The sequence below is a fragment of the Fundulus heteroclitus genome, chromosome 12, assembly GCF_011125445.2.
Source record: "Fundulus heteroclitus isolate FHET01 chromosome 12, MU-UCD_Fhet_4.1, whole genome shotgun sequence".
NCBI classification, from domain to species: domain Eukaryota; kingdom Metazoa; phylum Chordata; class Actinopteri; order Cyprinodontiformes; family Fundulidae; genus Fundulus; species Fundulus heteroclitus.
The window spans coordinates 40,157,698-40,180,662 of NC_046372.1; the positions used below are offsets into that span (position 1 = coordinate 40,157,698).

Below are 22,965 nucleotides of genomic sequence, written 5' to 3' on the forward strand. Positions count from 1 at the left end.
TTTGTTTAGTTTTACTGTGAATCTCTTATCCACGCCCCGATCCAGTTGATGGCGGTAATGCACCTCAATAGTTGGTCTGCCATCACAAAGAGAAGAAGTAATTGTGTTCAGGCAGTACGTTGGACGAAAGCGGGTCCTAATGCTCAGCATTTTGAAAGCGTCGCGGTGAGAAGAGACACCTAGCATCTGCAGCCGGGTAGAGAGGAGGGGGAGGAGGTTGGCAAGCTTCACTTACAATATTGTCGTCCAGCAGAGCATGTTTTAGTGGCGTAGATCTTTTAAACGGTGTTTACAGTAAAGTCACAAGAATAAATTTTCATCGTTCTTCGCGAATGTTTGAGGCGTGTAAGCACTAGCTTGGCATGCTAAGCGGCTAATAGCGGTGGACAAACCGTTCCCTACGTTAAATCATTAAGCAGGTGTCACCTTAATGTTTTTTTTCTGACTGTATCTAATAAGTGATTTCAGAGGAAGCTTTTGTTTCTACTTTTAGAGCATTTTAGTCCTTATTCCTATTCGTATGTTGGCACCCATGCACATTAGTTAGTTTTTTTTAAGCAGCCGTTACAATCCCTCCATGTTCTAAAGTTTCCCTATAAACTATTATTACTATTGTTGGCGGAAGAAATCAGATATTGAGTTTGCGTTAATCGCGGCTTGCGTTTTAATGCTTGATGTTGCGTTCATGTAAGGCGGAAAATACGGACATACACTAAAAAATAGTTGCGGATCCCGTAAAGCTGAAAACTCCCTTGATCTGGGGTTGTGTTTGTCACATTTCCACACTTGCTCGACTATCTAGTGGGACCGTGGGAATGTAAAAGCCAAAGCAGCGCCTCAAACTCATTGACTTCCTCCTTGGTTCTCATTCCTGAGCCATTCTTTCTTTGCAGCCAGGGTACGTGACCCTGCCGATGGAGGCCACTGCCACCGGGGAATACTGTCTCGGTGAAAGGGTGTAGAAAGGGATCCAACAATGCCTAGATGGGTGTTAGGTGTCAGACGTCCACATGGATGGCGCAACCCAGTGATTCCCAGCAGAACAGAGCCTCTGCCAGCTGGCTCTCTCTCCCTGTAGTGCTTTCTGGTACCATGTGTTCACCCAGATATTCTTATCCACATGATGCAAAAGAAAATGTGAGTCATCAGTATGAGATGCCTTATGGGACATTATTCCAATTTGACCTCACACGCACCGAAACGCAACAAGCTCTCATCTCATACACGTTTGAAATGCTACAAGCTCTCATACATACTACTTAAAAGCTTTCATATGTATACTTTCATATGTATACTAGTGAAACACTGTCATACACTAGTATGTATGAAAGTGTGTGAGGTCAAATTAGAATAATGTCTCCTGTGGCCCCTCATACATTGGACCTCACCACCGCCTTCCATTGCTCTGTAATCTGGGGTCAGCTTGGGCACCCTAACCGGCTGTGCACAGCTCACATGCACTGAGCTGTATATTCTGACACATTTCTGTCAGAGCTTCTGCGATTTGACCTACGGTAGTTGAGCTGTTTGGTTGTTTCCTTTTTTACTTTACATTGCCAGCTTGGAACAGTCCAAAAGATTTCCAAGAGTTGGAGATATTCAAACTCAGAGGTCTAGCCATCATATTTCAGGCCTTGTCAGATTTGCTCAAATCCTTATGATTACCCTTTTTCCCCAGTCTTTATAAAATCACATTGTTGAGATTTTGTTTGTTGCCCAGAAGATCCCACTCACTCAAGGGTGCCATAATGACCATTCAGTGACATTTCACTTTACTTGTCAGTGGTCATAATGTTTTGCACAAATGGTGCATGATTTTGTTTCTACAAAAGGTTGACACGGTTAAATATATGATTATGTGGCCTATAATTAAAACAGCGAGGCCATTCTGATGGTGGAATCTTGTTTATCACTGAAGCAGTGTTTTTTTTGTGCTCGGCAGCTTTCCCACAGGCCGTGAATGCATCGCGCGAGCCCTCCCTCTGAAGTGAGCATGCGCATGACATGTTGTAAACAATGAGACTATTCCAGACCGTCTTGAGCTTTGTGTCTAAGTTTATTTGGGCAAAACTAATCGGTACCCCCACACCCGCGACTCTCCGTGGCGAAATGTGCCTCGGTAAGTACCGGGACGTTCTCCCAGATGGATGCCATCGCTTTCACGTGGCCGTTTATCGACATCATTATTACCACGTATCGGATTTGCTACGGTTCAGTCCGAGGAGGAAAAAAAAAAAAAACACATCTCGAATGACACATTTGGGCGTGACAGCACGCGAAAGCCCAGACTGGTGTTGGTCGCGTGTCGTGTGTCCAGGCTGCAGCGGGGTCGCGTTCCTCGTTCGTTCGGCCGCCGCGGTTCGGGCTCGTGACAACGCGGAGCCGTTTGATCCGAGCCGCGCGTTAGCTTTTATGCGCTCCCCACCCGGCTTCTTGAGCTCCATGCTACTGGCTAGCAGGCTAGCCCGCGGAGGCTAGCCCAACTTCAGTGTTGCCTTTTCTTTTAGGATTAAGCGTTGAGAAAAAAAAAAAAAAAAACTTTAAACGTCTGTGTACATGTTGTGTGCTGTTTTCCTCAATGTCTGTTTATTAAAGTTGCATTTACACAAATTTAAAGAGGGGAACCCTATTATAAAAATTAAATACAGCCCACATAATGTGAGAGAATAGTTTTTCTTTTACCATTGGTTATCATGTATTTCATACCTTAATATTTTATTCTTTGATGATAGAAAAAGGGATTTGGCATCTGAAGATTTGAAAGATTAGAGAGGATCAGTGTATGTCACGTCTTAGTTTTGCAGGTTTTTTCCCCCCACCTAAATGCTATTTTCCCAATGCATAGTGATCTACAGCCGACCCATTTAATTAATAGCATTTTTTTGGATTCATTGATTGCATATGTAGTTGCATATGTGATAAAATCAGACAAGAATATTCAATATTAGTTTTTTCTGACAAGGTGGGTGTTGTATTCCTTTGTGCACAGACGTGCTGCCATCATTTCAACAGAATTCTAAATTGGCCGATTTTTTTATTTTTTTTCCGCTTTGCCGATGAGATCTGTAAGTCAGACACTTATAAAGTTTTCTCTATTCCTTAGATGTATTATAACGATGAACTCAATACATTTTCAGTACATTGACGCTTCAACCAGTGTTGATGGACTTGTGGTTTAAAGTTTGATAAAAATCAGGAGAAGCTTTGGAGTAGGGCTGCACAATTAATTGCATTTGTAATATAATCGCAATTTAAAAAAAAAAAAAAACACACACAATTCTCAAATAGCAGATGTCTGCAATTTTTGGCTATGTAAATTAGTGAATCAGACGCGTCCATTAGGCGTCGGTAATATGTTTAAAGTGGGTTAGCCTCCACATGGAAGGGAAGAGAGTTGCAGCAGTGAGAAAATCTAATTCTATTACTTGTTTTAAAGATTATATAATTATACTTTTTTACCAGAAACTTTTAGGAATCTCACCATAGCATTAAGTAGCGGTCAATCAGTTTAATACATAGACTTGCTTGTTGGTTGCACTTTGCACTCTATGTCCTTGTTTACAAACATTGTTATCTAGAGGCCATTTTTGTTGCTTGTGGTTGATGCAGAGAAAAGTCAAAATCAAATCGCAATTTTGGTTGAAATATATCGTAGGCAGAACGCTATCATTTCTGCTCCGAGTTGAGACGCAGCGGCTCTTTTAGCACCTAAACTGCACAGCGATGAAACAGATTGATTTCTTCTTTGTATATGTTTAAAAAGACATGACAAACTAAAAAAATAAAAAATCGCATTAAATCTCAATATCAAGATAAAAAAAATCGCAATTAGATTATTTTCCAAAATCATTCAGCCGTACTTGGGAGCATATTCTTTGCTGCGTAAATGGGGATAATAAAATCGGAGTTGGTCAAAACTGGAAAGTAGTATCGGTCGGGAAATGTGCATCGGCAGTCTGTTTGCGTCCCGGGTCTTTATGCTGTTTGTTTACAACACGAATATCCACCGATCGCAGCCGCTCACGTATGTGTTGTGTTACAGGGAGCTGAAGCATGGAGGCGGTTCTGAGTAGGCTGAGGGGGCTGAGTGCTGCCGAGCTGTCTGAGGAGTTTGCCAGAGCAGACCTAAAGTGCGGCCCCATCACCTCTACCACCCGAGGCACCTATGAGAGGAAGCTGGCCCGTGTCCTGGCCGGACAAGAGGGAGCCGCCGCTGAAACAGACGGCAGCTGTTCATCGCAGCTCACAGATGGCGCCGCCGGTTCCTCCAAATCTGCGGCAGGTCCCACCTCGGCCGTTTCGCTTGAGACCGCGGCAGCCGGCAGCGGCAGCTCCTCCCAGAAAAACGGCGACGATCTGAGCTTTGGCTACGGAGTGGGTCTGAACCCTCCAGAGGAAGAGGAGATCCCAGGAAAGTCGGGCTTTAACAGCTCGGCTGACTGCGGCAACTCTCAGTTCAAAAGCGAAACCCCTTCCAAGCCAGCACAAGTATCTCCAACCTTTTATTACGGAGTCTGCCCCCCGTGGGAGGACGTCCTGGCCCGAAATGGTAAGACAGTCAAAAAAAGCCACATGCAGATGATTGGTTTGCTGATGATTTCTATATAAAAACGTACGTTTGAATCTGTCCTAGCTGTTTACGCTACATTTAGCAAGCACCTTTTAACTAAGCAGAGTCTAAAGTCCTCCTAAAGTTTATCCTGATTGTTTACCAGTGACTCTGTCCTCAGCTGTTCTGTTTTGTTGTTTGTTTTTGCTCGTTTCCGGCTCACGCGGCTGTCTGTCCTCTCTGGGCATTAAGTGCATGCATGTCTTATGTTTGTGCCGTAACCATGTCAGCTCTGTTTACGTTAAGCTGTCAAGATGGACTTTTACTGTAGCAAGTCCTGCTGCACTATTCTGTTCCAAGATTGTCTGAGTCGTCTCACAACACAGATGGGGGGGGGGGGGGGGAGCAGAAAAACCTTGAGAAAGCAGCAGAAGACGGACGCGTGAGGCTGTTCAGGACATTTGGTTCACGTTCTTCCTGCCACCCGTCGTGGCCTTTGACGCAGACCGTTCACCAGGGATTGTACAGAAATACTATTGCCTCGCTTTCACACTTTGTCTCATTGCAATCAGTCTTAGCTTTTGTCTTATTGGGAGTTCACAGACCAACACATAAGTCGCACATAGCTGTGAAGCGGCTGGAGAATGATAACATGTTTTGTAGAGGGAACACCCCCCCCCCCAGAGTAGCATGAAGGCGTTGTCACACCCCTTTGAGTTGATGCTTAGGACAGTGACCTTTGGCTGTAGAGGCGTGTTTAAATCATTCAGGAAATTTCTCTTTCAGCTTTCCACATCGAGAAGCCCGACTGAATCTAATTAAATGTTTTCTGCAGAGTTTCTGGGCGTCTGTAAAGCTTCGCCACAGATTCCTCATTGCATTTCACGTAGCTGCATCTGTGGGGACAACAGTGTGCATGTAGGCGCCAGTGTTTGATTTTGGTCTGATCTGACCGGAGCCCCCGCCTTTTCGCGTTTGCTCTTTCTAGGGCGGCACTATGTTAGAAATCCCTGCGACGGTGATATCAGTAAGTACCGTCATGACCATATCAGACGCGAGGTGTCTTCTTTCCCGCCTCTCTCATCTGCGCTTCCGTCGCCCAGTGATCCTCAGCATTTTGGGTGATGTCTGAGTCCCACGTGAGCATCTGCTGCCCTCAGACTCGGCCAACAGGTTACATATTATGGTAGGAAGTCGAATGCAACACTTGGGTTGTATTAGCTGACAAACATTGCGCTGCGGTTTTCTGCAATATGAATATATTGCAGACGTCGACATCCCGATGACGATGTATCATGAGGCAAGACTTCTTAAGGCTTTTCTTCAACAACCATTTAGTTTTGAACACTTCCATAAATGCCAGAAAGCTCCATCTCCAACCTGTCCGCTGTGTTCCCTCGGTCTTTGTGATGCTGCTTGTTCACTGAGGTTCTCCCACAATCCTCTGAGGACTTAACGTCACATCTGGATTATGCTGCGGTTAAATTGCATGCAGGGGGACTCTGTTTTAACAACTCGGTGACTTCTGAGGGCGGTTTATGCTCGATTGTATTTAGAGAAATCAAATTAAGGGGTTCCACTTAAGATTTTTATTTGTCAAAAAATGATTTGCATCGTTTCCTTCCACTTAATGCACTTCTTTGTGTTGGTCTGTCCCATTAAGCCCTCTGTTATAACACATGGAAGTTTGTGCAGAGGGTGTGAATACTTTTGCATTAAGGGAGGAAGGCCAGCAGACAGACCTATGACCAGCCAGTAAAGTAGCTCTGACCGGACAGTGTGTGTGTCTGTGTGTGTGTGTGTGTACCGCAGAGGGAGCGCATGTCTACACGGACAAGAAAGACGCACTTCAGGCCGTGAAGACCATGAAGGGTTCCCGCTTCAAAGCCTTCTCCAACCGCGAAGACGCAGAGAGGTTTTCTAAGGGAGGCTGTGACTATTGCCCGTCTCCAAGCGTGTCCACCCCCTGCATCTCTCCCATCAAGCCCGGACCGGCCGTCGGGAAAGGTAGGGGTGTGGAGGTCTAGCATTAAGGAGCCACGTTGTTGTTTTTTTTCCTGTTCTCCATGTTATCTAAAGCCCGGTCTTTCAGCGTCATAACATTGTTTTCGGAAATACGTATAAATAAGAGAAGTGGTTAAAAGGGGAGGTATTGTGCGACACAACAGAAAGCACTTGATTCCAGAGCCCTTGTTTTTTGTCACAGCGGAGAACCCGGAGGTCGACACCATCAACAGGGAGCGGGCCAACAGTTTCAAGAGCCCGCGCAGTCAGGACCTGACAGCCAAGCTGCGCAAAGCTGTGGAGAAGGGGGACGAGGCGGGCTTCGGCGAGCTCGTCTGGAGCAACCCGCGCTATCTCATCGGCTCGGGGGATAATCCCACCGTTGTCCAGGTAACAGCATGAAGTTTTGGTCCTTCTCGACGTAAGTCACCTTTACTTTGCTGGGACGCAGCAACCTTGCCAGGGAGGTGCAATTGATGCTAGTGGTCTGGCAGCAGATAGTTTCAGCCTGGATTTAGCTTTATGGAGTTCTCTCTCTGAAACTCGGTTTGTTGCCAAGCTTTGAAGCAGGTTTCTTGTTCGTCCAGGTTTGCTGCAGAGGTATACTTCCCCAGATCAGTGCCTTGCTAAATTCTTGTCTCAGTGTTGCATGTGGAGTGAATTCAGCTTGGATCAGGCACAAGCGACTCCAGGAACGGCCTTTACTTGCATTGCTAACAAGCATTTACCAGCTTCCTAAACCAAGGCGAAACATGCGAGAGCTGATGGTAAAAGAATGTCTGCTTTCTGCTGGAACGTGTTCCACCAGGCTTTCTCTGGTGCAGGAGGGGCACTTGGTCACAGGAGGTGTTGTGTTTTGCTGAGAAATCAAACTTTTGCAATAATATCTGAACATGAACGGCTGAACATTCAGACACACTAAGCTATATCTGTCTGTCTGTGGTTGTTGAATGACAAAAAGTACAAAAGTTTAAGAGCTATGAATACTTCGGCAAGGCAGGCGAGGGGTATGAATCCATGTCAGGACAAATCTGAATTACATAGCTTGGGCAGATTCAAGTTTTAGAGGGAAAGCTATTCATTGGTGCTGATCCTCCTCTGAACTTCAGAGTATATTGAAGCCATAGTTTCACAAACTGGATCCTCTCTTCTATTAATAGAGGGACCGGGCCCGACCCGGAGCCGCGACGTGTCTGGACACATAAACATGTTTTCCATTATCAGTGCCAGCCTCCAGCAGTGTCAAGAAAAGCTTCACTGGCGCTCTTAGTGGTGAAGTTCTAACATTAAAATATAAAGTTCTTTTTGACTCTTCACTGCCCAGTGTCACTTCAATATGATCATTCCAGCGCAGTTAAAAATGGCTGGTTCATGAGTCATTTAAAATAAAATAAATGGAGGGAGATAAAGCTGTAACTTCAGCTGGCATATTTGGTTTCAGGTGCCGACTTATGAAAAAGAACTGAGTCAAGAGATTGAGAATTATTTCCATACCCTTGTTGCTCTGGTCTGTACCTTCAGGAGGGTTGCCGGTACAACGTCATGCATGTGGCAGCCAAGGAGAACCAGGCAGGGATCGCTCAGCTGCTACTGGACACCTTGGAGAACCCCGAGTTCATGCGCCTCATGTACCCAGACGACCAGGAAGCCATGCTGCAGAAACGAATCCGCTACATTGTAGATCTTTACCTCAACACTCCAGATAAGGCTGTCAGTTCTGCTTCCTGCAACCCATCCACAGTTTGTCGTTTCCAGGCACGTAAGCAACGTTAATTTTATTTTTTTTTTAATTTCTGCTCGCCTCCTGGTTCAGGGCTTTGAAACGCCGCTCCACTTCGCCTGTAAGTTCGGCTGTCCGGATGTGGTCAACGTCCTGTGCTCGCACCCCGACACCGACAAGAACTGCAGGAACAGGGAAGGCCTGAAGCCTTCGGATGTAAGGATTTAAACGATTCGTTTCGTTAAAGCCTCTGTTGATGTTTGCTGGGTTGCCACTGTTACAAATGGAAAGGATTTATTTGAATGTAGAGATACGAATTAGGAGCAGCTACTAGAGACAAATGCTTACCTTTATGTTCTGGGAGTAGCTGCAGAAGATCTGACCTTTTTTTTTATCTCTTGGCAACATTCTCTGGCTAAATAATGTCGGCTAATTTTAGATGGGCAAATAGTTGTTGCAACAGTTGCATGTGTGGACTTAGCGTTATTCGTGTGTTGTTCTTCTTTCCACAGCTTATTTGTAGCAGAAAAAATAAAACCACAGAAGTGAAACAGAGAATAAGTGACTACTTGGAAGGTAAGGATGACCTAAAATTTTTTATGAGTGTTTATTCCCGTGTTCTTCCCTCTCCCTACGTAGGGGTGTAATTCACCAGCGTTATCACGATACGATGTTAGACCCATTTGTTTGGATGACAATACCATATTTGCTGATATCAAAGTCTGAGCGATTCGATTGAAATGATATCATTTGCCCATCATAAGGCTGGTTCACACGGCTGGATTATAAAATTTAGGGCCGATTTTCAAAGCCTGAGCTTTACCACACGTAACGATAAAAAATCCTAGATAAAACACGTAGTCTCGTACAGTGTGTGGTTTCCAGTCAGACAAGCTCAACACACCACACACAAACAGATTTTGCTTAAGGTCATCCAGAAGTCAGACAGAAAATCTTGCGAATCCTCTGAAGATCAAACGTGAGTTCAGAATGAATAAACATGGCTGACACACTTGCTGCACTATGATATAAGGGGGGGTGGTCTCTCAGGGAATCCCTTACCGCGCTTTCTGATTGGCTACACGTCACATTCAACAGGCTGCGTGCTCGTTTGTCTTCAGAGGACATGACAAACGGTGGGATATCGGGGGGAATCCAACATTAAGATTATTTTAAGAGACACGCCAATAATCGGCGCCTCTTGAAAGGGGGAAATCAGGGTGAAAATGCTGTGAAAAATGCTGTGAACCAGCCTTAACACTTTAGTTTGCATTGGTTCCAACTCACAAACGAAGCCAAATATGATTTTGAGGCATTTCAGGCATTTAAATCATAAACAGCATTCTTGTCATCTATCTATCTATCTATCTATCTTGCTTGAGCTGCTCTGATTGGTCGGAAACTAAATATCTGTGATAGCAGCACTGCAAAGTGTAGCTAACATTCACTCTTCAGTGTGGAAGATGTTACTGATGGAAGAAGACGCAGCAACTTTTTACAAAATTGGTCATTGGAAAACAGACCTAAAAAAACTCTTAAATAAATAATTTATAAATTTGTAAGCCAGTTAACATTTTATAATGAGATTCCTTAAAAGTAGGAGAATAGTTGGACCTGTAATTGCAATGATTTTCGAACCTGAACATTGCGTTTCTTTAACGGCCACCAGTTAAATAAACCAACTCACTTTCTTGTGTGCAAGCAGCCTGAAAGGGAGTCATGTCCACAAACCAGGGCTGGGTATGGTTAGAACCTCACAATTCAATTCAATATTGATTTAAATGTTTGGATATTGATTTATTTTATAATAACTAGAAGTGTCTGATATTGTAGATATTTCTGTATTTATTTTTGTCCTTATCAACAGCCATGGTATACCAGTGCATAAATGGATATTTTTGTGTAGTTAAATATCAGTATTGGGGACAAAAGTGAAAACATGACAGTACTGTATTAACATCGAGGTAAAGAGCCAGTAAACCTGATTAATTCTCCTTTCCTCTTAGAAACGGGGATAGTTAAAATTATTTTTGAACACGAGCACATCTGAAAATAAAGCACAATACTGAGAGCAAAACTGAAGAGAAATGAATTGCCCCACAGTAATGTCATTTACTTTATTTGCATTTGAGTAGTTCGGCCTTCGCCCGTAAACTCACCTGGAACCGTCGCTCGTGAACCCAGTGGCCAGGGAAATGAATCCATTTAGACGCTTTTCTGAATCGATGTTGAATTGGGATAAAAAATAAATCGCAGTGCATTGATGACTCGCCATTTTTAGCCACCATCACCACAGCAAAATGTGCCTAAAGCTCCAGTTGTGCTGTCTCTCAGACCGCTGCTATATCCCTTTACTGAGGGCCACCGACAACACCTCTCAGCCCATCATCGGTGCTCGATGGTCGCCAGAGTCCTCAGACAGCCTGACGCTGATCCAGCGGCACACGAGAAGCCCCACGGACCCCTGGATGACCGTCACAGCCTTCGCCGGCCCACTCAGCCCGTCTAAAGCAAGTCCACTGCCTTGTTGCTCGGACACGTTTTACCCCCCCAAAAGCAGCCAACCCGTCACTAACCACGCCGTTTTGTCATTTCCTGCAGGCGGATGATTTCCGGCGAAACTGGAAGACGCCACCGAGGGACCGGGCGGAGCTTTTCCACCACATCCTTAAATCCGACCCAGACAGAGGGGCGGAGAGAGTGGGCAGGTACATCCTGAGCTTTCCTGGAGTTTGCTATTGATCTACAATCTATGCGACTAGTACTTTAAAATAAACAGTTGCACTGTTCAGGCATAACATTATGACCAGCACGGGCAGCTCCACACCCAACAAAGGGTGATGTATGTTTATGCTGACTCCTTCCTGTCAGGAGAGGCAGCCCGCTGTTTACGTACTTTAAATGTTGTCGGTCGTAATGTTACGCCTGGTCATCATGAACCTCTCGTTTAACAGGATCATTATAGTGTTGGTACATAAATATTGTCCTATGGTGCACAGAGGTGGCAATCATGCTGTTGCAGTGCTTTATTTTAAGAAGTAACAAAAAGTACACCGCCGGGGGGATCTAAGAGATGTTTTTAGGTCTGAATCACAAAGTCTTTCAGTATACAGACAGTTTATTTGATATTTGGAAAGTCATTGCTGACGAAAGGGGGGAGGTACTATAGTCAGGGTACGGTTTCTGGTCTCCAGCCATTAAATAACTAATTAAGAACTTGTTTAAATTCAGAGACCTGGCCCGTGAGATGGGCCATCCCTGGGCCGAGTATTGGAGCTTCCTGGACTGCTTTGTGGATCTGTCCTCCCACGAGGGGCTCCGTAAGCTGGAGGAGTACCTGAGCAAGAAGGATTTCAGTCCCAGGAGCCACGACGGGGCCGGACCCAATGAGACCAGCAACAGGTTCAAAACGCCCTCTCCAGGTACCGTCTGTGTGTGTTGAGACGCAGAGAGTCCTGACAAAGCCCTGCGTACCGGACTAGACGATAGATTATGTCCACATGTGGACAGGAACGTGGGGTTTCACTCCTAATGATCGTGAAGGCGGCAAAACGTGCCACCAGATACACGCAGACAGATTGGCAGACTTTCTATAACCCTTCTGATTCTTCTTTGTGATCCCAGGCAAGCCCAAAAAGTTCTGCAACTCCATTTCCGTCGGCGCCTTCCTGGACGAGGGAGACGACATCAGCCTGGAGGAGATGAAGAACCGGCAAAACGCGGCGCTTTCCAGCATCACCTCCTGCGTCGCCTCCAAGGACGCCTTGAAGGGCGCGGTCGGGGGGCGGGACTTCCACATCCCGCTGCACCACCGCGGGGCGGACCTGATCGAGAACGCCGCCGAGCAGGACCTCCTGTGCTGCTGCGCCGACGGCCTCCTGTCGCCCGGAGTGGCCTGCAAAAACGTGGTGTGCTCCTCCTCCTCCAGGGACAGGACTCACAACGGAGACAAGGTGTCCCCGCGCGGCTCCCCGTCCTCCTCCTGCATGCTGTCGCCCATCTCCAACCTGATGGTGGAGTTTGAGCGCATGTCGCTGCAGGAGCCGTCGGACAGTCCCCCGAGCTGCCGGGAGAGGAGGAGCGGCGGCAGGAACCGGCACAAGGACGGCCGCCACTCGTGCAGCTCCTTCTCGGCCTCGGACCTCAGCTCGGGGCTCCACCGCCTGTCGCTCCGCCAGGACGGCAGGGAGCGGGCGGAGCGGGCCAGCAGCAGCAGCAGCAGCAGCGGCAGCTCCGACGAATACTTCACCGCCGAGGAGAGTCTGGAGTCGCTGGGGAGGACTAGGGGGTCGGCGCCAGGGGTGCGCAACTTCTGTGCAAGGTCCAAGTCGTGGGACCACGGAGGCCGGGACCTGAGCAGCTCCGGCTCCTCCGGCTCCTCCTACAAGTCTCTGGATAACTCCCACGAGTTCTTACCCAGGACTCCTCCGCACAGTAGAAGAGGACTTTTCATTGAGGGGTGAGTCCCTTCCTTCTTTTTTTGTATGTTGTAAATGTTTAGAGACCTCAGAAGTAGGGCTGGGCGATATGGTATGATTTTATCATACCATATCCGATTAATCGATTTTTTTCCTCCTTTTTGTTTCATAAAAAGAAATTAAAGAAATTATTTTATAACCTTGCTTTTTATGTCAAGCATTTTGTCAGGGAGTTGACCTGAATTCAAAGTGCAACTAAAAACAAGCTGTAAAACATGCTTGTAAAACATGATGGTAGCCGTGCCATTATAAACAATGAAAATATAACAAAACATTTGCTGCTAGTGGTATTACACATTGAGCTAAGAACAGGCTTCACTGCACTTGTGAACTTCAAACTAAGTTAAAAAAAAGTAAATAAGTGAGTGAAGTACCTCGTATTATGGTAAAATAAAGTTTAAATAAATAATAAAGGACAATAATTTTGCCTAAACATATATTCAGCATCACATGCCGTTCTCTTCATGGAAACCCAATGAGTGTATTGGCAAAATAAAATCCAGATTTTCCAAAAACGAAATCTTATAGAATTGTAAATTCGAATTAACCGATTAAATCGATTTATCGCCCAGCCCTACTCAGAAGAGAGGTTCAGATGCAGATCATCACCGCTAAAATAAGGTACCAAGCGAATGTTTTGGGTCCTGGTTAGTCATGCATGATGCAGCGCTTGCTGATCCAGTCGTCAGTAAGACGTGACGATTAAGACTTTTGATGGTAATACTGTAGGCAGCTGATGAATCCTGCGTGTTTTAACAGGGACTCGCCCACCAAACTGGACAGCGAGGTTCTGTCCGCGCTGCAGGACGCCGACGTTGACCCACAGAAGTATCCCAGCGTCCATAAGTGGAAGAGCACAATGAAGTCGTACTCTCCGTCAGACATGCAGAGGTCAGTGGCTCGGCTCGTTTCTCATTACGACCCGTGTTGTTTAGGTTAACCAGTGGTTGGAACGGTCCCGCTAATCCGTAAGCAGATGGGCTAGCATTGGCTTCCTCCAGTTTCCATATTTATCATCAGCAAACAGGCTTAAATCGGAGGCAAACTTTTGTTCAGTTCTTTCTGACACAGGGTGCTTGCTCTTTTTCCAAATTAAAATTCCAGACTTTTTTAAAACTGATATTTTTTTTTCCCAAGACCTTAACTTTATGTACTTGTATACTTGTGTGCCTACTGCCTACTTCATTGGTTGAGATTGTACAAACTGTTTATTAGAAATGTTAATTTTTATAGGCTAGTATTCAATGAACAAATGCATTATTCACAGTACATTATGCTTTTACTGATGAAAACGTTTCAAAACGTGACCAGTTAGTAAAATTATAGTTTTATAGCCTACCTTCCTATTTCTCATTTCACAATGCCTTTGAGCATACTGTAAAATTCTACCATACATTTTTTTCCTATACTTTATTAAGACTTTCACACAAAATTCAAGGTCTGGAAAACAAACTGAACCAAAGTCCGGTTGCCTCCGATTTATCCCGTTTGCTGTTGCGATGAGCCGGATAACTGAGAATTTGCACCGGCATATTAAACATTTGTTTCACGGCAGTGAAGCTATTTTCTCTTGCATAATACAAATAGTTACAGAATAGTTTGTGGAGCTAGCCTTTTAGGTAGCTGTGCCCGTTAACCTTACCTTAATGCATGTCTATAGGAGGCTTTTTTTTCTTCTTAATTTTCAGAAGCTGATGAATTCAGAACATTATGAGGCTACCAATGAGATCCGTCTCTATAGGATGGTCCATTTAGTGTCTAAGTAGTCTAGCACACCTTCCATGTTACAATCACAAACTTCTATGGGTTTTATTTGGAGTCTTTGATGGACCGACCCACATTTGTGAAGTAGAATGATGCACAGCTTTCATCTTGTGATAGCTAAGAATCTGCTGCGTGTTTTGTGTGTCTGGCGCAGCTGGCCGAGCCCTGCGGTGAAACCCCGACTCAGGACGCAGCATCAGACCTGCAGCTCCCCCAACAGCGGCTTGATGTCCCCCACCGGTCGCTTCAGCCCCGTCCGCCACGCTGCCTCGCCGGACTTCAGCCCCAGCCGGTACAGCCCTGCCAACGTCAGCTACATCCAGCGCCTCCGCTTCAAGCACCTGAGTTAGCCGCTGTCCTAAACTGCCGTCTCCTCTGAGACCTTCTCCCCACTTCTACAGCCCCCCCCCCAGTTTCACCCAGGTAACAGCAGCAGAGCTCAGAAACCCCAAACCTGACAGAAATATGCACAAGTGTCTGGAAAGATTTGTATTGATGATGTATGGTACTACTATGTAACACAGGAATTCTCATCACATTAGACTGTAAGAAAAAAAAAAGGGGGGGGGGATCTGATATGTCTATGTACTGTATGGGTGTGGACTTTGTTGAATTCATGGGGGAAAAAAAGTGTTTGTGGCAACTGTGAAAACACCTCCATCATAGCCGGAGTCGACTTTTATGGAATATTGTGAAGCCAAGCCACACGTCCCAAAGTTTCTCTGGTCACCATGACAACGAAGAGGGATCCTCATCAGGATCCTGTCACCCAACGATGTTGTGGAAAATACTAAAACAAGTAAATTGTCAATATTTTCAATATTTTTTTTTCTTTTTTTTTTGTATGTTGGTCAGTAGCACAAAAAAAAAAAAATGTTTTTATTAATGGTGTTAAAACTGCCATTTCCTGTGTTGTTCCTCAGTTCAGGAATTGCCTTACTTTTCTGAAGTGATGGACCCATTCTGTCAGTTTTAGACACACTTTAGCTCATACGTGGAATGTATGAGGCCACAAAAGGAAACGGAGATCTTCCATATTTTATGTTAATCTGTAGTATATGTGCATTTTTTTTTTTTTTTTTTTTCATGTCTACCTGGTGGTTCCTGGATGTCTTGACATCGTCTTTATCCCATTGAGGGCAGCCTTAAACAGTGCCATTTTTTTATTTTTCCCCGTCTTCTTTCCTGTTCTGGTCACAAGCACGTCCTCCAGTGCATAAACAGCAACAAGCACCCATCAAGTTTAATTTGGTTGGTCTTCTAAAACCTAGCCTGAGATCCCCTTAAAACTCAACTGGGCTTTTCTTTTAAGCACTAGACGCCTCAGCCCAGACCTGTTAGGATGAGCAGAAGCTGCCTTATGCCTCCCAGCGTTGTGTTGCATACCCTTCCCCTGTATTTATGTCCCGCCTAACGATGCTAATTGACTCCTCAGACTAAACGTGCTCGGCAGGATCTTCACCAAGTCGCGTCCCAGGAGTCTTCCTCAGCCATGAGGAAAAACCCAACATGTCTCGACTTCCCAAATTAACACCAAATGTCCTGAATGTATTTTTCTATCCTAACCTTCGTCTAAGAGCACAAACCCCACTTCACTCGGAAGATTGTATTGTCATTCTCGTGCTCTTAGGCCTTGAGATCAGATTCGGGTCTCTGAATGTCGATGAATGTGGAACTTTGCAAAAATGCGTCAAAAGATTTTAAACGTGCTTCTCGTGCTTTCAGCATTCTGTACTTTATTAAACTGAACTTTCATGACGACTTTTCTGTATGTACAGACCTGATTTGCTTTTATCTAATCAATAAATCTTCACTCCCACCTTCCCCCGCTGTCCTGTGTTGGGTTTTTCTCTGGGAACTTTTCCGTTCGGGGCGGCAAGAGAACGCAATAGAACCGGAGACATTTAAAAATATTTATTTATCACAATACAACATTATCACCCTCCTCCCTGCCTGTGTTAAACGTAATTATGTTAAGCTAACAGCATAAAATGCATGGACAGCTAACTAGATAAATAGACCTTTTTGGTTTAAAAACTAGTCGCTCGTGTGAAAGTCACAGATTACATTCAGCAGGAGTTCGTCACTTCTCTTGGCGATGGCATGGAAGTAATCATAATGCAGTCTCATCGCGATGCTTGGTTGTAAAATGAATTCATCAAAAGTTTATTTTCAAGACACTTGAGGAGAAAAAAAAACAAAAAAAAAAAACATTAAACCCTGAACGCCGTCTCCTTCCTGATAGCTGCTTGGCGCTGATCCTTCAGGTCCGGGTCAGTTTGTCTGGAGGCATGAATCCTGCGTCTCCCAGCGTCCTGAGGGCCACCCGGCCGCTCGGGCGGATGGTGAGCCAGGTGATGCTGCCGTTGTGCAAGCCCATGCGCAGCCAGCCCTCAGGGGGGAACTGCAGAGCCCTGAGGGGGGGAGGAACCAGGAGATCAGAGAGCGCCCTGCATGCACAAGCTGAAGAAAGGCTGTCTGCCTAAACTTAGTTTTTCAGCGTCACACTTAAGACCCGCTGAGGCTGACCGAGCTGCCTCGGTCAACCCCAAAATCAAAAATATTCACTAGATTTATGCGTTGGTGACAGAAAGCTGACATCAGTTGTGATGGACGACATACAGGAGCAGCTGCATAGTTCCCAGTTTTACATTTTTGCTTCAGACTCAAAACGTCTAGATTTTTTCATTAGCTTTCTGGGCGTTTGACTACCAACCGTTTACCAAAGCTCTGTTCTGTGAAGTCTACAAATCAAGAATCATCACCACTTTTATTCCACCGGGTCGATTTAGATCAGTTTCACCCACAAATATAATATATTCTAGTACGTCAGTAAATATAAATCTGGACTGATTCTCTTCTCCCTTAAAGACTTGCTGATTGAATCTATTGAGGTGTTTAGTTAGTTTGGCTTGGCATCTAAATCAGATGTGGTTTTATGAGCCACAGGTCCAGACTACAGGCAGAAGAAGCTGCAACAGGACCGGGTAGATGTGAGCATGGCGCTGGCGTCAAACATCAGAACAATGAGTGGGACAAAGACTTAAGCCTGGGATGAACTACATATACTATTTTTTCCTCCATTATGAAATAAAGAAGTCTGGAAATCATTTCTGCACTAAAATGTTTATGTAAGCTTCTCCAGCCTTGGAAAATGATCAAACCAGAATCCAGGCGGTAGGAACCCTGATCACAAAGGGGAACCATAAGAACGTTCAGAGGAACGCTGGGCTGAAGCGGAGGGAACTCCACCAGCAGACTGGTTCTGAAGAACCGCGCCGCCACACTTAACTGGACCGGCTCGGGGATCACAGACCGCAGGATTTCAAAGCATCAAACTCTGGTGGAAACTCAGGAGGAACAAACCCACCAGCAGGTGGCGCTAATAGGTGGTTATATTTCTGCTGAACGCTCACTTAAAATGAACGAGAAGCAATTTAAAACATTGAGTGGGAAGGATTAGGACAGCGAGTTATTTTGTTGAACTGATGGAGAGAGGCTGGGACTCGTACGCCTGTCACAGTTAATGTTTAATGTCTGAACAGAAAACCATGTTAGGCTGGATGGCACCAACATTAAAGATGAATGAGGAAAACATTGGATTAAAAAAACCTATTTGTTCACCCAGGTTCCATTAAATATGTGAAGTGTTTGGTTTATTCTGAGTATCTCCCTGTTTTAACGTGTTCAGACATCCGGCCGTCGCCGCCTCTCACACTAAGACTGCAAACTGGTTTACAGGCGAGGTTTAACGTGATGAGGGGAACGACTACTAACTACTCTGGGAGCTAAGCAGCGGTAGAGTTTGTCGGACAGTGGGTTAGCCAAGCAAAGAGCAGCAACACCAAACTCTGGTCAGAGTGGAGCCGCCGCCGCCACGAACCTGCAGACAAAATAGCGGATGACATTGGCATGACACACGATGATCTCATAGCTGTCCTCTTTCTGCTTGGGGTCAGCCCGGTGGATGTAGCGGCGGAAGGCTGCCTCAATGCGCGCGCCGTCTTCGTGGTACTGCTGGAGGACGGTAAAGAGGTTGAGAGCCACCTTTGTCACATGAACGGCTTCAGTGTGAGACCCTCAGAGGGGGCAAAGTCAATACATGATGCTGCTGTGCCCAGCGAGGAAGGCATGAAGCCCCCCCCCATCCCAAACGGCCCACTCAGTCCACACATGAACAACGGAGACTTTTACCCAACATCCTTCAGGGTATCAGAGTGTTCAGAACCAAGGAGTAGCTAAGAGTAAAGAGGAAGAACACGCATTAGCTCTTTTCAACATGCTTTACAAATAAAAATCTTAACTGTGACATGCATTTGTATCCAGTCCCTTTAATTTGACACCTCTGGAAAAAAAAAATCCAGGCTTCACGGCTCACTTATAAGCTTTATTTGTCAATATACATATAAGGTACATACACACTGCAAAAACTGAACTAAAAATAAGTAAAATATTCTTAAAATGAGTGTATCTGTCCTTGATTTGAGCAAGTAAATAAGATGATCTGCCAATCGAATAAGATTTTAGCTCTTAAAATAGGACCAACTCATCTCCATCGTCTTATTTCAAGTGCAGGATGTCTAATTATCTTATTTTAGGGGTCAAAATACTCATTCTATTGGCAGATAATATCATTTACCCTCAAATCAAGGACAAAAAACACACATTTTAAGAACATTTTACTTATTTTAAGGTCTGTTTTTGTAGTGCAGCGAATTGTCGTAGATCAGATGGGGTTAGCCTGAGCTGCTGCCACTAATGGCCGACCTGACCAGCGTGTCTTTAGTGGTAGGGAAACCCGGAGGGAACCTACGCAGACACGGGGAGAACATGCACACTCCACACAGAGCGGTCCCTGGGACCTTGTTGCTGTGAGGCAACAGTGCTAACCACTGTGACACCGTGCTGACAATAAACGGCCCCGTAAAAATCCAGCTGTCCCGTGTCTGGCCTCAGAGCTTTGTTAGAGAACGACCAGCATGATGGGACCACGGGTCACAGCAGACAGGTCAGAGGGCTCAGAGGTCTAAGCCAGGGTCCGGTTATTGACCTCTAGGCATCAGACGGAGGACGATACAGTGTGGGAACACGGAAAGCGCTCTGATCAACTGCAGACCTGTCGAGGCACGGCTGTCCTCCAGGCCCGTGGTAACTCTGGAGGAGCCGCAGACATCTGTAGCTCGAGTGGGAGACAATGGAAGAAATCCATCGTTAGAGAGCAAGACGTCCTGCTTGAAACGAGCCGTGTGGGGAGCCCACCAAACACAGGAGGTGTTCTGGTTGGGTCGGACCCAAAACAGAACTTTTTGGCCAACAGGCACAACACTGGGTTTGCCAAAAACCTGCACCTCACCCTGAACACACCAGCCCTGGGGCAAAGCACGGCGGTGGCAGCGTTAGGCTGTGGTGACAGGGACGCTGCTCAGCTGACTGGAAGACGAGTCGAGCCAAAAATGGGACAACTGGTGGGAAAACAACGTGACTCCAAAAGACTGCAGCAGGAAAAGAGTCGTAAAGCCACAGCCAGACCCACTGATGGGGTACAACGGCCCCGGTCCAGAGTCCAGACCTGAATCCACTGCAAACTTGTGGCAAGACTTGGACTAAAACAATAAAAGTTTCTGACTTTCTCAGTTGATCCGAATTCATCTGAGCAACGTTGCCAAGATAACGGCCAACGATCTCAGTCCCTGAACATCCAGCACCAGCAGACGGTCCAAACACCTGCGGCTGTGCCTGCAGCAGACGGCGTTCTGCAGACGACAAACTGAAGCTAAGAGGAAGCACAGCACAGATTTTTATTTGGGAACATGTTGAAAACCGTGCAGCGGTTCTGTTGTTCTGTCATCTGAAGTAAAAGCTGCATGGCTGCAGTTGCAAAGCCTTTTAACAGACCCGCATCACTTCACCGCCCTTTGTGGGGGGTCCATCCTCCTTCCTGCTGCGGAGCACCGACGCGTCGGCCAGAACCGCTGGGAGCCTGAACAGCACGCCTGCTGGCGGACAGGCGGCTCACGGCGGGCTGAGCGAGGCCGCACGGGTGCGGACAGAACCCCCCGCAGGACGGCGGGACGCTCACTCACCACGGCGTCCGGCTTCCAGTGGGTGACGGGGGGAACCGGCTCTATGGGGGCCCCCTCTCTCAGCAGGTCGCAGCTCACCAGCTCCACGCCTGCAGCGGAACAACCGTGGGGTGAGAACAGAAAAGCGCGGCCATTTTGGGTTTCGCCCCGCTCCCCCCCTCAACTACCTGGGATGTGTTTGCTGATGATGTGGGCCGTCTCGGTAGCCCTGGTCATGCTGGAGTGGATCAGAACGTCGTACTTCAACCCCAACGCTGCCAACCTCTGACCCGTTAGCTCGGCCTGCTCCCGGCCTGAGGAGAGAGAGAGAGAGAGAGACGTTAAGGGGGGGGGGGGGGGGGGCTGGGGATGCTGAACGGGAAGCGGCGGGCGGCGACCAGGACCTAGCGGCGTGAGGATCCTCTCCGTGTCGCCGTTCCCACTCAGGTTGTACTGGGAGTGGCGGATGAGGAAGATGTGGCGCGTGGCTTTGGGCTTGCTGTTGTCCTGCTCAGAGCCGGGGTCCTCGCTCACGCGCTCCTTCTTCCTGTCGCTGCACAGCGCAGACGGGTCTCTCCTGACAAACATAAATAAATAAATGGGGGGGGGGGGTCTGAGATTAGCCGAGGCTCAACACGGAGGGAAGAACACGGCGCTGACCCAACAACAGTCCAAGATCATGAGCACTGTGAGGAAAATCTCCTAATACGGCCTGACAAATCCCCCGCACTAAACCCGACTTACAGCCTAGCCCCCTAAATTGACTTACACCCCCCCACAGTCCAGGCTGTGGACTGAGCAGCAGCGCCTCACCCTGATAGGATCCTCCAGCGTCCGTCTGATGTGAGGAACGCATGGATCCACGGATACGTCAGCCGCGCTTTCCTGTAATTGACATTCTTTGCATAGCGGCTTATCTAAAAAGTGTGTTTCTATGCCCCCCCCCCCCCCCCCCCCCCAGAATTGTTTTGACCACTGGGTTTTGCTCCTCCATCAACTCTTTTCTGCTGAGACAGCAGAAATTCCCAGGTCTGGATCAATACGGACATCTTATCTCGCTGCTTAGTTGTGCATCATTAACAGCCCTAAAAAAAAAAAAAAAAAGACAACTCTTTAATTGGATTGTTGATCAGGCGAGGCCATGTCCAGTGCTAAGGGTTGTGTAAACATGGCTGCTCTGACCCGTCTCCATGCTGAGGCGCCGTGCGCAGACACAATAGTCTGGAACGGTGTCGACGCTGCAGAGGCAAACCAGGCCGGTTCCTAGTGACCTGAGAACAACCTGGGCTCCAGCAGCTTCTCATCCCCGGCATGTTCTTCCTCCAGAAAAACCACGTCATGGATCATCTCTGGACTATTTGCACTTTAACAGAATAATACCTCAGCCCGTCTTCAAATATTTTCAAATGCTGTTAAATTTGGATTATTTATTTTGCATCTATTCGCACACTTACTGAACTGGCATTGTGATGAGAAAGCCCGTTTCATGCCGACAGTGAAAAAGGTGAGCTTTTTATGTTAATAAAATATTTTTTTATGCCTTTAATTGTCATTTTTTAAAATCCCCGTGGTACCGAAAAAAACGGTATCGAGTATCGGATATTTTCCTGGGTATCGATATGGAGGTTGACATTTTCAGTATTGAGACAACCCTAACAAACATACGATTAAAGTAGAGTTTTTAAAGATGAATAAAATAATTTAAAGGAAAAGGGATCACAAAGGCTCTTCCTGGCATTTGGCAGCTCATCTTTAGACATTTATGATTACCAGGCTTTTAAAGCTTAGGCAGAAAGCATGCTGGGTAATAATGAAGCCGGTGCCAGAGAACACCGAGGCGTAAAAGAGCCACGCTTTCAGAACCACTAAAAATCTCTGTCGTGTCATTAAATACCTGTGGACTAACGCACACCTGGTGCTGCGCACTGCAGCTCAGCTGGCTCAAACACTCAGCAGACTCTGCCAGCATTTCAAGCCCTCTCCAGTCCGCTGTTCCTAAAGGTTGACGGCAGACATGAACTGGTAGAAAGAGCCAGGCGGCGGCGAACGTGTGGGAGAACCTACTTGTCCCAGTTGAAGTCCCAGCCGGGTCCGGTCGGGGCCGGCGTGTGGCTGCCGGGGGTCCAAGTCGGCTGCGCTGCGTGGAGGACGCCAAGCGTCGCCCACCGGCGCCTCGGCTCCTCTCCGCGGTGCTCCCCGAAGTAGCCGCGCGGTTCGGCGGCCGCGGCCGCGAACACGAGCGCGGCAGAGCCTCCAGCGAAGCCGCAGATAAGTTTGAAAGTTTTCCGGTACGACATTCCGCGAAGTGGCCGCCGCCGAGCAGGCCGAGTGAATGGGGGCTAATTAGCGGAGCTTACTGGTGTGCAGTAAATAAGACGCGACGCCGTC

General features: G+C 46.7%; 2 protein-coding genes across 3 annotated transcripts; one reads left to right on the forward strand and one right to left on the reverse strand.

The window, feature by feature from the left end:
- The first annotated feature begins 102 nt into the window (after positions 1-102).
- Positions 103-16,339, forward strand: ankle2 (ankyrin repeat and LEM domain containing 2). The gene is made up of 13 exons (XM_012874145.3): positions 103-216; positions 4,043-4,549; positions 6,362-6,556; positions 6,756-6,943; positions 8,075-8,263; positions 8,367-8,489; positions 8,786-8,849; positions 10,608-10,783; positions 10,875-10,981; positions 11,505-11,695; positions 11,898-12,732; positions 13,511-13,642; positions 14,670-16,339. Exons 2-13 carry the CDS (start codon positions 4,054-4,056, stop codon positions 14,863-14,865), a joined length of 2,892 nt encoding a protein of 963 aa, XP_012729599.2. The 5' UTR covers positions 103-216; positions 4,043-4,053; the 3' UTR covers positions 14,866-16,339.
- Positions 16,340-16,414: 75 nt separating this feature from the next.
- On the reverse strand, positions 16,415-22,965 carry pgam5 (PGAM family member 5, serine/threonine protein phosphatase, mitochondrial). Of its 2 annotated transcripts, none has more exons than XM_012874502.3 (6): positions 22,642-22,965; positions 20,982-21,154; positions 20,766-20,891; positions 20,599-20,687; positions 18,399-18,529; positions 16,415-16,929 (listed from the first exon to the last, which is right to left on the reverse strand). In XM_012874502.3, exons 1-6 carry the CDS (start codon positions 22,872-22,874, stop codon positions 16,779-16,781), a joined length of 903 nt encoding a protein of 300 aa, XP_012729956.1. In that variant the 5' UTR covers positions 22,875-22,965; the 3' UTR covers positions 16,415-16,778. The 2 variants fall into 2 exon arrangements, with proteins under 2 accessions (XP_012729956.1, XP_012729872.1); XM_012874418.3 differs by having other exon boundaries at positions 18,399-18,532.

Coding starts and splice junctions, on each gene's coding strand:
- ankle2 (XM_012874145.3), top strand. CDS start 4,054: ATGGAGGCGGTTCTGAGTAGGCTGAGGGGGCTGAGTGCTGCCGAGCTG. Junction 10,982..11,504: donor GGGGCGGAGAGAGTGGGCAG/GTACATCCTGAG, acceptor GTTTAAATTCAG/AGACCTGGCCCGTGAGATGG. Junction 12,733..13,510: donor AGAGGACTTTTCATTGAGGG/GTGAGTCCCTTC, acceptor GTGTTTTAACAG/GGACTCGCCCACCAAACTGG.
- pgam5 (XM_012874418.3), bottom strand. CDS start 22,874: ATGTCGTACCGGAAAACTTTCAAACTTATCTGCGGCTTCGCTGGAGGC. Junction 18,533..20,598: donor ACTGGAAGCCGGACGCCGTG/GTGAGTGAGCGT, acceptor ACCGTCCTCCAG/CAGTACCACGAAGACGGCGC. Junction 16,930..18,398: donor ATCCGCTATTTTGTCTGCAG/GTTCGTGGCGGC, acceptor TCCCCCCCTCAG/GGCTCTGCAGTTCCCCCCTG.